General features: G+C 39.4%; 1 protein-coding gene across 1 annotated transcript in view; it reads right to left on the bottom strand.

Moving 5' to 3' along the window:
• Positions 1–13,786, bottom strand: part of PPME1 (protein phosphatase methylesterase 1) — a gene marked incomplete in the record, with an annotated part of 15,033 nt that extends 1,247 nt beyond the window's left edge. Inside the window, 14 exon segments of the mRNA XM_072401274.1 lie at positions 1–1,971; positions 4,705–4,772; positions 6,579–6,643; positions 7,020–7,064; positions 7,152–7,281; positions 8,763–8,892; positions 8,970–9,035; positions 9,191–9,281; positions 9,400–9,554; positions 10,272–10,323; positions 10,730–10,787; positions 11,001–11,093; positions 12,112–12,205; positions 13,685–13,786. Coding sequence (XP_072257375.1) covers positions 1,953–1,971; positions 4,705–4,772; positions 6,579–6,643; positions 7,020–7,064; positions 7,152–7,281; positions 8,763–8,892; positions 8,970–9,035; positions 9,191–9,281; positions 9,400–9,554; positions 10,272–10,323; positions 10,730–10,787; positions 11,001–11,093; positions 12,112–12,205; positions 13,685–13,779 — 1,161 coding nt within the window.
• Between the last annotated feature and the right edge of the window lie 3,453 nt (positions 13,787–17,239).

Genomic DNA, 17,239 nt, shown 5'->3' with positions numbered 1-17,239 from the left:
ACCAAAGTAGTGTCATCCCCCTCTTTCAGCTTCTTCTACATCTAAAGACCGGGGCAGACTCTCCATAACTGTTGCCTAAAAGTGCATGAAACAATCGTTAGTGATTGACAGCCTTGGAAATAGAGGATACAACGTGAATGGCTAAAAAAAAACAGGTGGAAGATTCAGGACAAGCTTTTTTGAGATGCAGATCTAACCCATAGGTGACGTTTTGGGGCTTGTTTCCACTAAGCCTGTGGAATGCATTCATGAAAACACAAATATTGACTTAGGGCAGCCCGGTCATTTAAATGTGCTGCCAATGCACCTCATGAAGTCAGGCATACTGAAAACACAGTGTTCAGCCAACATATGGCAGTGCAATAAGATAGTAGGGTGCACTTAGAGGTGCTTTAAGGAACATAGTAAGCAGTAAACAGACATACGTGACGTGAGCTGCGATAAACAAACAATTTCTGTAAATGTATGGCAAACCACTATTGGGAACAGGGCCTTGCCTGAAATTAAACTTTACTTATATCTGGCAATGGTTGCCTACACCCAGCATCTGCCTCTGCAACATATGCCAGTTCTAAAAATGTAGGATAGTTGGGAATGCTTGGCACCAGTGTTCTGCGACACTTGCCAAAGACAGAATGATGGCCTGACTGAGTCATGAGAGACTGGTGTCTTTGTGTTTGTCACTACAAAAGGCTTCAAAGTGCAAGAAAGTATGTGGGGACACCTAGAGCCTCTATACTCTTCCGTTTTCTCAGTCAAAGCTTTAAGGTAATACCATAACAGTGTCTCCCCAGCCCCTTTATAGCCGGGTGCACCAACTGGCACTTCTCAAGAACCACCCGTTTGTGTTTGGGTGATTCCAGATTGGTTAAGTCACAATACAGGGGTCCCTATTTGCCTACAATTCCTTCCCACTCATCTAAAACAAAATTCTGAGTTAAACAATGCATAAGCTTGACAATTCATTTCTACGAGCCACATAATTATGATAGGCCGCCTCACTGGCCAGTAGCAGTATGTGGGAAGGTAAAGGGAGCAGGCAAGCTCTGTCACTACCAGAAAACTTTGCAAATCGTTAGAACGGTTGTTTAAGTAATGAGCAGCTTTTTTTAATGTAGTTTTAAGTTAATTGGAATTAGTAGACATAAAGATACCATACCACCCTACAGCAGCATCATCATAACCCCTGGAAATGCCACAACTTACTCAAGCAACTGAGACACTGGGGTGCTTTAGCCTACAGAAATGCTTCAGTATTTGCATAGGATTTTAGTGGCACTGTATTACTATTATAGCATAAAAAAAAGAAAATCTGAACCATTATGGTGCCTGCAATCTGCTGTAACCTGGTTTGGTGTTTATTTATCTAGTACACAATATCCCCTTGCTATCTCGTTTTGTATTAGGACAGGAAGCTCAATTATGAAAGCTGTATAGAAAGGGTGGAGTTTATGCTTTTTGCAAAATAATGCCAAGACAAGGGGTGGCGCCTACCTGTTCTATTCTTCCCACTCTCAAACTATGTCTACTACACAATGAAAAGCTCATTCGAAAGGCTGAACCACTAACTAGGCTGAAAAAATATTACACATGAATCTATACTGTGCTAGTACTGATCAGAGTTGTACCCTTCTTCCCAACCAAAATGTGGTGACTGCGGTAGGCACAAGTATCAGCTCATAATTCAGTCACAATTTTACACCATCTGCTCTGACCATGTGGGGGAACCCCCCAATGTTGTGACTTTACACGGGAAGAGGCCGGTGGCTGCACAGGTGAGCCAGAGGGAAGTAAACTGAGGACACAGAGTATGGCGGCTGGATATTAATTGGCTTGTACCAACAGAGGGTGCTGGCTTGGCTGTGCTGAAGTTTGATAAACCAGGAACATCAAGGTGTAATTCTGGAGCTGTTATTTACAGAAGGTTTCCCACAGCCACACAGCACAGGTCACTAACAGGTCGGGAACACGCTGCAAGACAAAACACAAATTGAGTGTTAAATATTTTTATTATTAACAGGATTTAAATGACAGACAGTGACACAGGAGGAGGAGAGGATCCTGCCCCAAAGTGTTTACTTACTTTATCTGTTTACAATTCTGTAAAATGTCATTTTACTCAGGCTTATGATTCATGTCTACATTTTCTCTAGGAATGGCTTAATGGAATTGACATTTCTGCCGAATGTGAGCAGCATCAACTTGTAGTCATTTGGAAAGCTCAGTTTGCTATGGCAGAAGTACAATGAAGTGACCTTGAGCACTGTCATTTAATAACCTGAACCATGGACCTTTATTTCAGGATTACCAGATATTATTTTAAAGCTGCAGATTTAAAAAAGTATCAAAAACTAAATATTGTAATATGTAGTTCAATGTAATGTGATACAAAATAAACTCTACACAGATGTTAAAGACCTAATTGCAGCTGAAATATCCAGGCACAAAGCACTGAAGGGAGACTTACATAGTTACATGGTCATGTTAAAAAAAAAGACATAAAACCATCAAGTTCAACCACTAGGGAAATAAACATATCCCAGATATAAAACCTCCAGAGGAAGGCAAAAAAACCCTGAGTACAATTTGCTCCAACAGGGGAAAAACATCCTTTCTGATTCCATCAGGCAATCAGATGTTCCCTGGATCAGAAGTCTCTGTTATCTTTACTTTAAAGCCATAATCCCCAGTTATATTCTGTGCTTCTAGAAATCATCCAGCTTTTTCTTAAAGCAAACTAACGTAGTTGCTGAAACTACTTCCTGAGGGAGCTGATTCCACATTTTCACAGAGCTTACAGTGAAGAATCCCTTCCTTATCCAGAGACTAAAGCGTACCTAAACTCAGAAATTTCACATTTCATTAAAAGGTAGACAACCCTTTTATGTAAGGTAAAAATTCATTTTTATTTTTTTTTTTAAATAAAAAACGGTGCAGCACAGCCCCCTAATTCTCGATCCCCTAGGTGATCGAGAATAATTAGGAGCGCAAAGCCTCCCGGGATACCTACGTCAGGCATTCTGGGAGGCTCTTGGGTGCTCCTTCTGCGTGTGTCCGAGCATCTCAGGCATGCGCAGGAGCCTTTTCGCTCAAACAGAAAAATTTGCCGATCTCACGCATGCACAGTGAGATTGGCAAAACTTTTTTTTCATACTACGTCACCCGATCTCGCGCCTGGGTCGGGTGATGTAGGATGAAGAACCAGGAAGAAGAGCAGAGGGTGGCGGCGCCCGGAGCGCCAGCCCTGGGACAAATGTCAGGACGACGCGGGGCCCGATGCAAGACATCTCCAGATGGATCAGACTACCCTGCAGGATTAAAGGTAAGTGTAAATTTTTTTTTTGACGTTTTCAGTCATGTTCCTCTTTAAACTCCTTTTCTTTCAAAGGCAAAGGGCGCCCCCTTGTTCTTTGTAGTGACCTCAAAGTGAATAATTGGGAAGAGAGTTCTCTATATGGACCGTTTATATATTTATACAGGGTGATCATATCCTCCTTTATACGTATCTTCCCAAGGGAGAATAAATTCAGTTCTGCTACTCTCCCCTCATAGCTGAGCTCCTCCATTCCTTTTATTAGTTTAGTTGCCCTTCCCTGCACTCTCTCCAGTTCCACAATGTCCTTTCTGTGAACTGGTGCCCAAAACTGGACTGCATATTCCAGATGTGGTCTGACCAATGATTTGTGCAGGGGCAGGACAATGTCTCCATCTCTGCAGTCTATCCCGCTTTGACTTAACTTCATACAGTTTGTATAAAGCTAATTGGCTGCCTTTTACTTATTAAATTAAATTGTTTGGGTTCACATATAATTTTAGTGTTGAGAAATTCCTGAACTGTGTTGAGAATTCCTGCTACGCCCTTCCAAAAGTGATTAAACAGCACAGCTCTCCTGGTTCCCTTCCCTAGCAGCCTTTTATACTGTAAACAATAAGCAGTTGCACAGGAATAGAGAGTGCTGAGATCTAACTGTACCAGACAAAAAAATAAAATCAGGAAGTTTCAGCCCACTCAAAGGAATAAGGGGTCTAAGTGGAGTTTAATCTGTTTCATTAAAAATCTCTTTTATGTACCACTTTCTCACCATTGAAAACCCCCAACTGGCTCTGCAAATCGATGTCGGACCAAGAAAGTGGCAACAGCTTCAGCAACCTGCAAAAGAAAGAGATACATCATAAAATAATTCAACATTACTTGTGGTTTGTTATAGGCAATCTGCACTCTCTCCAATTCCACAATGTCCTTTCTGTGAACTGGTGCCCAAAACTGGACGGCATATTCCAGATGTGGTCTGACCAATGCTTTGTACAGGGGCAGGATTATGTCCCCATCTCTGCAGTCTATTCCTCTTTGACTTAACTTCATACAGTTTGTATAAAGCTAATTGGCTGCCTTTTACTTATTAAATTAAATAGTTTGGGTTCACATATAAATTTTAGTGTTGAGAAATTCCTGAACTGTGTTGAGAATTCCTGCTACGCCCTTCCAAAAGTGATTAAACAGCACAGCTCTCCTGGTTCCCTCTCCTAGCAGCCTTTTATACTGTAAACAATAAGCAGTTGCACAGAGTTAAAGAGAGTGCTGAGATCTAACTGTAACAGACAAAAAAAATAAAATCTGGAAGTTTCAGCCCACTCAAAGGAATAAGGGGTCTATGTGGAGTTTAATCTGTTTCATTAAAAATCTCTTATGTACCACTTTCTCACCATTGAAAACCCCCAACTGGCTCTGCAAATCGATGTCGGACCAAGAAAGTGGCAACAGCTTCAGCAACCTGCAAAAGAAAGAGATACATCATAAAAGAATTCAACATTACTTGTGGTTTGTTATAGGCAATCAACAAACGTGCCATAAAATAACACGGACCTGGTACGGAAACGGAATATGTTTGCCAAATGTGGGATTTCACCATTGAAGTTGAATTTATTCTGTATATATTTTACCTTCCCTGGATATTCCATTCACTGTTCTTTAACATTCGAATTAAACATTTCATAAAACCCTTTCATTAAATACCATATTATAGTTACAATATGTATATATGTAAACATTACAGCTATAAACATTACATTACAGAGCTTCTTGGGGAGGGGGAGTTAAAAGATCAAAAGTCCCTTAATAGGTTTGGGTTCTGCCCAATGTTACACCAACATGCAATGCTTAGTCCCTATGTTTGCAAAAAATGTAAATTTAATGAATGAAAGGGCCAAGCAAAGGACAGTAAGTCTGAGGAGGAATACGCTAAATGATGCCAACGGCCACATCGGTGGTTCCTCCCTTCAGCTTATATGAAACCAATGCATGCTATAGGAGGATACAGGTATTTAAAGCAACTGACTATACAAAAACTTGGGACAGCAACATCAGAGGTTTCAAAAATTCTGCTAGTCGCTATTTTGACCCAATGCATTTAAAAGGAACTCCACTACAGAATTTGGTAAACCATTTCACACTAACTCCGGCACGGGCAGAGTTTGGCACTTTGACATTACATGTGGCATGTATTGATCAGGGTTGTAGTAAACTCCTTTCCATTATTTCACTAGTAGTGAAAAAGGCCACCCTACACAAATGGATAAGCCCGGAACCACCACCATGTCCTAACATACAACTCCCCTTGTGATTCCATTAGTAAAATAGGTTCACTGGGGGAGCAGACTACAAATGTAATCCAAAGTTAACTTCTGAGTTACAGTTATTGTAGAATTGTTATTAATGTTCTATAGACTATCTACTGTATTAGTTTAGAAATGACCTTTTGTTACATTTTTGTAATTCCAACCACTGTACCTGAAAAAAGTATTGTTGTAATCTATTTGTTGCCTATGCTTCCTTGCAAAAATAAAATAATTTATAAAAAAAAGGACTCCAAAAGGTGCAATAACGTGCTGTCAGCAGATGTCAGAGACAAGTTGTAATTTTCCATCTCAGTTTTCCCAAATTAGGAAGCCTAAACAGCACAAAATGTAACTTTTTTGTCAAATTTAAAAAGCAAACCTGCTCTCTAGCCACTGATATATACCTGGTAACCTGCACAAACCTCCAGGAATTGTCTGAAATAACTTTATCTATTCTAAGCACTCAACAGTGAATAATTGTGTCTTGGGACAGGCTCATATGGGATTTCAGATTACCAAATATGAAAAATCATATTCAAATATATGACCATGATGACAGCTATAACAGGGAAGTCTTTCCACAGAGTTCTGAGCACCATCCAGCCAAAAGAGCATTTGTGGGATGACTTTGAAAGGGAACACGTTGCTAACAATTAATATTTCAATTCATTCTGAGTAGAGTAAGGCCACTCGAGTTCTTTCACACTAATCTGGTTAAACCATGTCATTATGGTACTGGTTTTGCACAAAGTAACAGACACCAGGGCCTTCACCAATCTGTGACCATAAAGTTGGAAAGGCACAACTGACCAAATGTCTTTATCTGCTGCAGAATTTACAGTCCCCTTTACTGAAACTCCCCATGGTTAGGTGTCAAACATTTGTCTATTTAAGATTAAATATTTTTAAAATAATAGAATGCAAAATGAGCAAAAATATTTAAGATTTTGCTGGTTTCTTACTTTATCCGGGGCATCTTCATGTACAGCATGACCACACTGTGGGAGGACCTGCATCTGGAACTTTCCTGTCAGGGAAAACAAACAAGAAGCTGTAAGCAGGACTATAATGAAAACATGGAGGAATGTATTGAACCTATTCACCAGACCAAAACAATACTGACACCTAATGTGTAATACACTAATAAAAGTATTGTAAAATACTCAAATGTATTGAGATTATATTGATAGGTCATACTGTCATATCTATCAAAAAAAAAAAAACCTCACCCCTCTTCTTCTTCAACTTGGGTGAAGGTCAATGGCCAGAATCAATTGGCAGTCAAGCCAGTTTATATCTGTGCATTCAACTACCCCCAAATACCTACTGTTACCTCCAAAGAACAATGACAAATAACTAAAACCTCTGTAGATGTAGATTACAAAACTGAGTAATGGTCTCACCCTGCATCTGTCCTATCGTGAGGTCTTTATCCAGCCTGTCAACTCCTAAAGAGGGGTAAACAAAATAAATAATAGTTACAGATTACAAAACTGATATTTGACCTATACCATGCACAGTGTGGGGTGGCTCACCTGCCAGGAGGAGCTGTTTAGGGATTGGACAGCTAAGGAAAAGGTTGGAGAGTCCCCGAAACCAGCCTTCCCAATATTTCTCAGTTTTGGACAGTTCGATCCTCCATGTATAGGGACGTTCTTTCTTGGTCTAAATAATGAAGATTAATTACAAAAAATAGGCAATACAACACCTGAATCATGAAGTACTATATGTATATGCTGATAACAGAACTGTGTGGGGGTATGCCAAAACAACATACAGCATAGTGCTTAGAGTGGAGATGTATGCAGTATAAAATTTAGAACACAGTATATAGTGAAGAGTGTGCAGTATATGGAGTGACAAATTGTGCGGTAAAAGACAAAGTGATGTACAGCACAATGTATAAAGTTGAGAGAAGTGCAGCATAGCATATAAAGCACAGGGTGAAGCAGTGTACAGAACAGAATGTACAACACAAGGTATAGCCCTAAGCATTTAACAGTAAGCAATGTACTGCACATTGCACAAAGGGGAGCAGCCTAAAAAATTAGAACATACACAGCACAGGATTGAAGTAGTGTGCAGTTTTAAACACACAGCACAGTGTCCTTCACAGTGAGTGAAGTTATGTGCAGTATAGCCTGTACAGTACAGTGCATAGAGTGGAAGGCCTACAGTACAGAATGTAAAGCATGGTGCAGTATAGAATGCACCTCATAGTATATAGCATGACGTAGTGTGCAGTACAGAATGCACAGCACAGTATTAACAGTGAAGTCATGTTGTAATATATAGAGTCAACCAACCTGCAGTTTAGAATGTACAGCACAGTTTATAGAGTGGGACACGATGCAGTACTGAATGAACAGCACATGCATAAAGAAGAACAACTTTTACGTACAGCACAGTGTATTAAGGAAAGAAATGTACACTACAGGGTGAAAAGATCATCCGAGTATGGAGTGGAGCAGTATGACGTGTAGAATGTAGCAGCATGAATGTATAGCACAGTATATAGAGTAAGGTAATGTGCAGTAAACATTGTATAGCATGGTATATAAAGAGTGTAATGATGTGTAGATGCAAAAATGCATTGGACAGTGTATACAGTGGAGGTTCATTCGGTAGAGAATATATAACAGTGGTATAAATTTAGGCAGCATGACACTTTCATAGACAGTGTCCAGAACAGAGTCATAACACACAGAACAAAGTGCAGAGGTGTCTGTGTGGAATATCCAACACAGATTATGGTATGCAATACATTTTAGAAGGAACCACTATAGGTGTATAAATAACTGGCACAAGAACACATAAGCAGAATAGGCAACTATTTGAGGAGGTAATGATAAGTTACCACTCACTGCTCTCTCTATAGATCTCAATGACATATGTATCCGGCAGCTCGATACGTCAGGTCCTTTGTTACCTGGCTAGGCACAAATCAAATGTGCATATCCAGTTCCAAGCTAAACCATTTGCTTTACTTGAGCTGAGCCAAGTGCACTGCTTTGCTCTGGAATTACCAGCTCAGCTACCTGCCTTCTGGGTCTAGTATAGGTCTAAATCTTCTACCAGCATTACTAATGCATCATACACAACGTGGTAAAAATGGAGAGGAAGAAATATCTCACACTGTCACTTACCTCCGTGTCATCCTCTTTCTTCCTCTTATTAATGGAATGACCCTCATTCTCTTCCTCTTCCTCCTCCTCTTCTTCAATTATACCCTCTACTATAGCTTTTGGTGCCTCAGGACTGGAGTCTTCCTCACATCTATGGAGCAGAAAGGTTCTCCTGATGAGTAAAATGCAGAAAACTCCAGGGTGCAGGTGTTTAAACTTAATACTCACTGCTTGACCTGTCCAGCCATGGAGACTCGAGCTGAATCTGGATTCCTAATCTGACCGCTCTTCACACTACAGAAGGAAACACAGGAATGATTATTTTAAAGATGTTTTGTTTTATGATATCTACATGCTAAATGTAGAGATCAAAGAATGCATGGGTTACTTAAAGCCACTTTTTTAAAGCAGTACATTGATAAAACCTGGAACTAATATTGGTCACCAACCTCCATTCTATGGCATTCTCCAGTGATTTAAAGGTTTTGGGGCGGCTGCGGAGGAAGTTCTGCATACTATTAAGTGCATCCATAGCTGTGCCTGAAAACCAAATGCAAAGTAATTAAAAAACAGGTAATAAAAAGGCTGCTTTCAATTCAATATAGCCTTGCAGTTTCTATCATCATTCAAGGAAAAATAGCTGGATGTTGGTGCTCACCTTCTACAACATCAATCATACACAGTCCCAGCAAACTTGGCACGTGATTAGCAGCTGCAGTGTGCACGGCGATAGCGCCACCCATGCTGTGGCCAATAAGCATGATAGGAGGGGGAAGATCTCCATACAAAGCTTCCACCACATTCCCGATATCCCTAAACAAAAATGACAACAATAAAATGATTTGTTTAGCATCTCCAAAAAGAAAAAGAAAAAAAAAATATTTGTTATAGTGTACACAAACATGAAATGCTGCTCTGTAGAAGTGGTGTAACCCTACTTTACAGGCAAAAACTGGTACAATTTAAGTCCAGATGAACTGAAATTAAGGGCATGTTGGGATTAACAGCATCTTGGCCCACATTAATGGAAGTTTGGAGGTAGGGTAGTGGAAAAAAAAAGTCGACTACACTGAAACATATTGAATACCAGAAACTATACAAACTAAATACATACATAGAAACTATCTCATCGCATATATATGGGGCAGTTTGAATGAAACCAGTGTCTCCCCTTTCTAAATAAATAACTTCGACAAAAAGGGGAATTTTTTTAAAACAGTATTTATGTAGCACCAACATATTACGCAGTCCATAGTCACACTCTAAAGTGCCTACTATAGTCATATGTCTTTACCCCAATCTAAAGACAATTTTTAATGTGAAGCCAATTAACCTAACTGCATGTTTTTGGAATGCGGGAGAAAACCAGGGTACCTGAAAGGAAACACACGCAGAAACGGGGAGAACCTGCAAGCTCCATGCAGATGTCCTGGCCGAGATTTGAACCTGGAACCCAGCAGTGCAAAGGCCAGAGTGCTAACCAATGAGCCAAACAATGGCTGTATATTACAGAGGAGCCTAAACACTTACTTTGCCATGGTTTCAGCAGAAAGATCTTCAGGATTTCTAACTTTTGTTTCACCTGCAGAAAAAAAATCAAATTAAAGAAACATATGCATTGCTCATTTCCAGCTTACCATATGGTTTATGGTGTTTGAGGTCAGAGGTTCATCATTAAGAATCTACAGATCACTAGTCACATTAAAAAGACTTCTGTTTTAGTCATTTCATAAGTTTTATTTATGAAAAATGAATGGATATCACCATTTGTTTTTTTACATGCACTGCTGTACATCTCGCTCGCATTGGAGCCTTAGCTTGTAGCTGGTGAAGCCCAACAACGGAACAGGGAGAATATATCTGCTTAACCAGTCCTGTGATAGAGCAACTGCATTTCTTTCTGCGTATTAAAGCAATAATGACATGCATTGTATATCTGGGACTACGACATGAATTACTAGAGGTTCTCCCCTTTATGTCATACATACCATGTCCTCTCTGGTCTAGTGCCACAACTCTGCATTTAATGCGGCTGATAATGGCCGTCTGCAGGGAGAGAAAGATCATCAGCTCAACAACAGATTATAACATACAAAAATAGCATTGAAAAAAAATCCACATTGACCATCTACGCAGTCAAAGTGCATTGAAGGCTTGTGTGTACAGGGCTCTAGCATAAAACATTAAAAAAAAAAAAACAACTCACCAACTTACTAATTTTTTATATATGGCTCTGTGTTTGCTCATTTGGGAACTTACCGTAAACACAGCCCAGGAGAGGGCAGAGTGCCCTCCTCCATGTAGCAAGAAGAGTACCGGCCCCTCTGAGCCACTTTTGTAAATGCGAAAGCTGTAAGCAAAAGTTAAGAAAGAATCTGGAGGTCCGGAAAGTGATTCAAAACTTTAAGGCAGCCATGACAACTACATTGCAAAAGAAAAGAGTAAATAGAGTATTTAACTCTCCTGCTGTAAAATGCTGCTCCTACCCCATGCCCATGGTAAGGGATTTTTTTTTCACAGCCTGCTGAAAGACTGCAATTTCGAAGTGTCAATCCCCCCCGGCCCTGTGCTCCTTGGTTCCTTTCCCCTACAGGACACCATAATGATGCAGATGGCATCAGAACGAGAAATTAATGACCACAGCGAGAAACACAGGGGATTGACACTGCTAGAAGTTTTAGTTTCTTAGCAGACTTCTAAGAAAGATTGCTCTTCAATAAAGTGGAGTTTATTAGAGTAGGCAGCAAGACAGAAAATAAAACTACACACTGAGGATCTGACACCGAGACACCTTCACAGTTGGAATCCTAAAACAAGGACACACTGAGGTTTTGGTGCGATAACACAATGGCACATGGGATTCCAGTACAAGATAGCTATTCACAGTATACCAATATACATTCAAAGGAAAAATCAGAACATCCCATATACAATATTTCCCCCCAAAAGTATTGATTCAACCACGAAAAATGTTAGGGCATTAAATATTTTTCATATTACTCACAAATGAAATATTTGCAGTAACCACCTACTGATACCTTCAATATCATCCATGCAATAGAGGAGAAGTAGTCCCGCTTTGTAAGCAAAGATGCTGAAGGCCCATCCACAACTAAGTTTTAGCTTCAAGACCACGGATTAATAAATTACATATGAAAAAAAAAAAAAAAAAAAACACACACACACACACACACACACACAGCGATATGCGGTGTGCTGCTGCTCCCTATTTATTGCATCCCATCCCACACAGCACACCACAGAGGGTTAGAGAAGAGGCCTAGGTGCAGTTTCACGCTTTCTTGCTGACACCGTACAGGTCTCATCTTAAGATGTTATACCGCACAATAAAGATTCCAGAAAAGGATATGTCTTTCCAAGTCTCACTTTCTACCACTACATCTTCCATGGATTCAAAATACTGACTCCAGGGAACAGGGGAGAAGTCCCTTTTTCTTCCAGGCCTGAAATGTAAAAAAAACAAAAAACAGAATATGAACAAAGAGCACTGAATACAAAACATATTTAATTCTTCCTTTCCACAATCTATCAGCATTCCTAAACATTATATTCCAGGACAATGATATGTAAATCAATCCCTTTCCATTTCAGTGATAATAGTTGACAACTCAATGGGCTGCTGGATTACAATCCCATCGATCGCTGACTTATCCTAGTTGACCACTGATAACTGTAATCCAATGGTAACACTTACCTCCTCCTCCCTAAATGGCCTCCATCCTGCACATGTGGGCAGTTCTGGTCTCGGGCACGCCTGCTCTTCCAAGTTTTATTTGCATCGCCTTTCATGCCGGCAAATCAGAAGATAGGCTCTTTATAGCCCTTGGCTATTAAGCTGGCTCAGACATAGTGCTCAGTGTTTGAGCAATGTGTACTGCCAAGCCCCCCAGCTCTGCTGAGCATTTCCTTTACACCTGTCAGTTAACTGAGTGCTTTCCCTGATCAGCTTCTGTGCTAACCCCTTGTCGCCCAGCCTGTTATTTCCCTGTCTGTTTCAGTGTTACCCTGTGTCTGTGGTGACCTCCATGTCACCCATGCCTCCTGTCCCTTCCTGTGTTCCCGTGTCTTTGGTGACCCCCCCGTGTTACCCGTGCCTCCTGTCTCTTCCTGTGTTCCCCTGTCTTCGGTGAAGCCCAAGTCACCAGAGTCTATTTTCCGTATTTCTGCTCCTTGACCCCTAGCTTTGTTCCTGACTTCCCTTGTCTGCTGCTTGCTCAACACCAGCCTCCTTTGACTATTCTGTTTGCTGATACGTTACTGCATATTGTCTCGCCCAATCTGGTGAGCCCTAAAGCGCAACCTGGTAACTGCCTGCAGTGCAACACCCTGACCTCTGGAGGAAACCAGGCTGTTGCTTAGACTCTGCTCCTTGGACCTTCTTATGGCTCACACCATCATTAAACTACCTATAGCGCCTCCTCCTGGTTCCTTCTCCCCAAGCGCAACACCAATTAAAGTGGTTTCCTATCATGTGATTGCCATGTCAGCTATAGTTATTTGTTGCAGAATAAAGACATCATTATTGAAACTGAAAACCTTTAAGCCGTAGTTTTTATTTTGAAGTGACATGTATTTAATGGAGCTGTAAAATGTATAAAACACTGTAAGAAACAAAATGTTACTGGTAATATAAGTCTGCCTTATTCAATTTGATTAGATTATTGTAAACTGGAATTACCAGACAGGAAACAAGCTGTTCCCCAGAAAAGCACCTTAAATTGTATTATCTCTGCCTAGGTTCATTTTACTTAGCATTGTCTAACACACATCTATGAATGGTAATAAACAATGTAGAATTTAATTTTATTGACTCTTTTAAATAGGAATTTAATAATCCATTCTCCATAACCATACACCAATGTAATAAAGTAACTGCACCTTCTTTATTTACCTCCCTTGCAGCAAGAAAAAAGACAACATACCCCATTCTCATTTTGGACCCAGACTGAAGACCTCCGGGCATGGGTGGCCTCGGGGGCAATCGACCTACGTGGAGCTGTTTTTCCAAAGCAGACATGATTCCTGGAAGACAAATGATAAGCAGTTAATACAGAGTGCTTCCCTAACAGTTTTGCAAAGGTACGTTTAAACCTTCATAATAAAAGAACCCAAAATAAATCTGCACTTGTGCACTTGTTGACATCTTCCTATGAACAGTAAACAGGTAAAAGTAAAGCTTTGTAAATGACCCTCACCCGACACAAACGGTTGTGTTTTAGTATTCCAGCATGGCGGATAAATGGATGACCAATCTGGAATGATCATTGTTCACTCCAATGGAGAAGAGCACAGTTGGGTCTGGTTGCTTGCTCACCCCATAGAACATAATAGTATTAGGTGTACAGCACTCGTTCATTTAAATGTCACTGGAAACAATCACAAAAGAGTGTTTCTAGTGACATCTATCAGAAGTCTGTATGAGGCCTAAAGAAGACTCATCTCTCCTCCTATCATTTGGGTGTCTGTGGGAGCTGAGAATGGGATCTGTGTTGATAAGATTTTTGCCTAAAGTAATGCAAAAGAAGCTGAAAGTTTGTCAGGAGATCGGCTGCAGGTAAAGGCGCCAGTAAATGAATTCTGAATGATCTTAGAAGTATCTAAAAAAGCATTAACTCCGACACATATGAATGATGACATATATGATGAAGTCTGTCAGTAGCATTAACACAGAAGTTTGTTGTACAATCACCTCAGAATATAATCAAGGCATAAGGTTGTCTCTGTTCCCGACACCTTTCTATGTGTGGCTTCCTCAGGGGAGAGTAGAGACTGAAGTGAATGTATATGTAAGCACTTTGAATTACACAGATAAGCTGGAATATTTGTATGTAGAGATGAGAGCTGGGCACATCACCTGGCACTTTTCAGTAACCACACAGCTGTTACTGATAAATTGGGTGACAAATTAGGGGCTTCTAGCCACCTACAAAATACAACTTTGCCTGCTCTTTCGATGAATAAAATACCTTTCACCTTTTTTATTATTTTTATGGCACCCAGCAGTTCTAACCACCTGTGGATCTGTAATAATTTAAATATAGAAAATAAATAATACAATAACCACATATATAGTGCTACATACAATACTCTTTACATATTATACCCCCCCAGTATACTCTCCTCATACATATATAGAGAATACCCATTTATAGATCACCTGGTACAAAGTGTCAAAGTAGGTAGCATACTATTACATTTAAATAGGTCTGACATACACCACAGTGCAGTCTCCCATCAGTCAGTATGAGATCTCTGGTATTCTGGTTGGTTTTTACTAGGGGATGGATTATTGTTATAACACTGGTAATGTTACTATAGAATAGTGAAAGGTTTAGTTAAGTTGTCACCCTTTCACCGGTCTTATGGGCTTTTACCCAATTCTAACATTGCCAACAAGTCCCATTTATATTGGCCAAGCTGGTAAATCCACCCGGGGAGGCATTCAAAGGTATGGAGCTATTGTAGGATGCCAGTGATAAGACAGCTAGTTAATAAGGACTGGTTGGTAATATTTGACCGGTAGTAAGTTACTTTAGCACTGAAAAGTATGATAGGGCTGCCAGTTAGCTAATATAGTTTTGGAAGTTAAAATATGAGCAGTTCTTATAGGAGAAAGAGTGAGTTATTGTTGGATTGGTAGTAATGATAGGACTGGTAGTAAGGTTTGGTAGGATTGGGGGTAATATAGGACTGCTGGTAAGTTATGATAGGACCTTGGTTAAGAAAAATCACAAGTAATAAGTTATGATAAGACTAGTAGTGAATTATAGTAGTAATAAAGTATTAGTAGTATGATTGATGGGTAATGAGTTATAGTAAGACTGGTAGTTAATAAAAGACTAGCAATTAGTTATTGTAGAACTTGTAGTGAGTTATGATAGCACAGGTAGGTAGTATAAGATTAGTAGTAAGTTGTACTAGGACTGGTATTGAATTATTATATGTTTAGTAGTTATAATAGGATTACTACTTATAAGAGTCTAGTAGTAAGTTCTGACAGTACTGATAATACTATTAGTAATAGTTGGACTGGCAGGCTTGATAGGATTAGTATTTATACAACTGGTGGTGAATTATGACAGCACTTGTAATTATAATAACTAGTAGTAATGCTAGGTTTAGTACAACAGATAGGATTAGTAGTGGGTTATGATAGGACTAGTAGCTATACTAAGAGCAGTATTTATTATAGGACTTAAAGAAGGTTATACTAGTTTCACTAGGACGAGTAGTTTTACAAGGATTAGTATCTATATCACTGGAAGGATATTAGTTTTACTAGGATAAGAAGTTGTAGTCTTAGAACTTCTAGTAAATGGTGATAGAAGTAGTTCTTCTAGGTTAAGTATGTATTAAAGAACTGGTAGTGGGTATTATATGACTAGTGGTAATGCTGGGGTTTGTACATATAGTAGTTATAGTAGGAGTAGTGCCTATTATAGGACTGGTAGTTATATTAGGACTAGTGCATATAGTGGGACTGGTGGTTATGAAAGCATTATTACATAATTTCGGTCTGGTAGTAGATTATGAACTAGTGCATATAATGGGCCTATTAGTAAGATATGGTAGTACTAGCAGTTGGTATAGGACTGGTAGTAATGCTAGGAGCACTCGTAGTAGGTTACACTAATTCTGCTAGGACTAGTAGTTCTGCTAGGATTAGTAGGTATAGGAATAGTGCTAAAATATCAAAGTACTTGTAATTCTGGTAGCATTAATACTTATTATGGGACTGGTAATGAGTTATGATAGGACTAATAGTAAGGTTAGGAGTAGTACTTATAATAGAATTGGTAGTAGGTTATGATAGCACTAATAGTTATGGTAGGTTTAGTACTTATTTTAGGACTAGTAGTTATGATAGGACTGGTAATTAATTTAATGACTAGCAGCTATAAGAGGACTGGTAGATATGTCAGGATCAGCACATATTATAGGACTGGTGGTGAGTTATGGTAGGACTAGTAGTTATGACATAATTAGTACATTTGATAGGACTAGTAGTTATGGTCAGACTGGTAGTTATGATAGGATTAGTTCATAAATTAGGTGGTGAGTTATTATAGAACTAGGTAGAAGTGGTAGTTTTGACAGCACTGATACCTAATATGATGCTTAGTACAGATTATAGAATCAGTAGTTCTGCTAGGATTAGTATTTATCATAGGAATGGTAGTGAATTATGTTAGGACTGGTAGACAGCATTAGTACATAATTTATTACTTGTAGATAGTTATGACACTACTATTAGTTATGATAGGACTGGTAGCTACGGTAGAACTGGTATTTATGATAGGACAAGTAGTTACGTAGGGTTGGTATGTATTATGGGACTGGTAGTTATGATACAACTAGTATTTTTAATAGTACTAGTAGTAATGGTAGGAGCGGTAGTTATGGTAGGAATAGTACATAGTATAGAACTGGTAGCTATGATAGAACTAGTAGTTATGATGGAACTAGTACATATAATT

The sequence above is a fragment of the Pyxicephalus adspersus genome, chromosome 1 (assembly GCF_032062135.1).
Source record: "Pyxicephalus adspersus chromosome 1, UCB_Pads_2.0, whole genome shotgun sequence".
NCBI lineage: Eukaryota > Metazoa > Chordata > Amphibia > Anura > Pyxicephalidae > Pyxicephalus > Pyxicephalus adspersus.
Note: the sequence above shows the minus strand (reverse complement) of the source record. Positions and strands in the feature narration are given on the sequence as shown.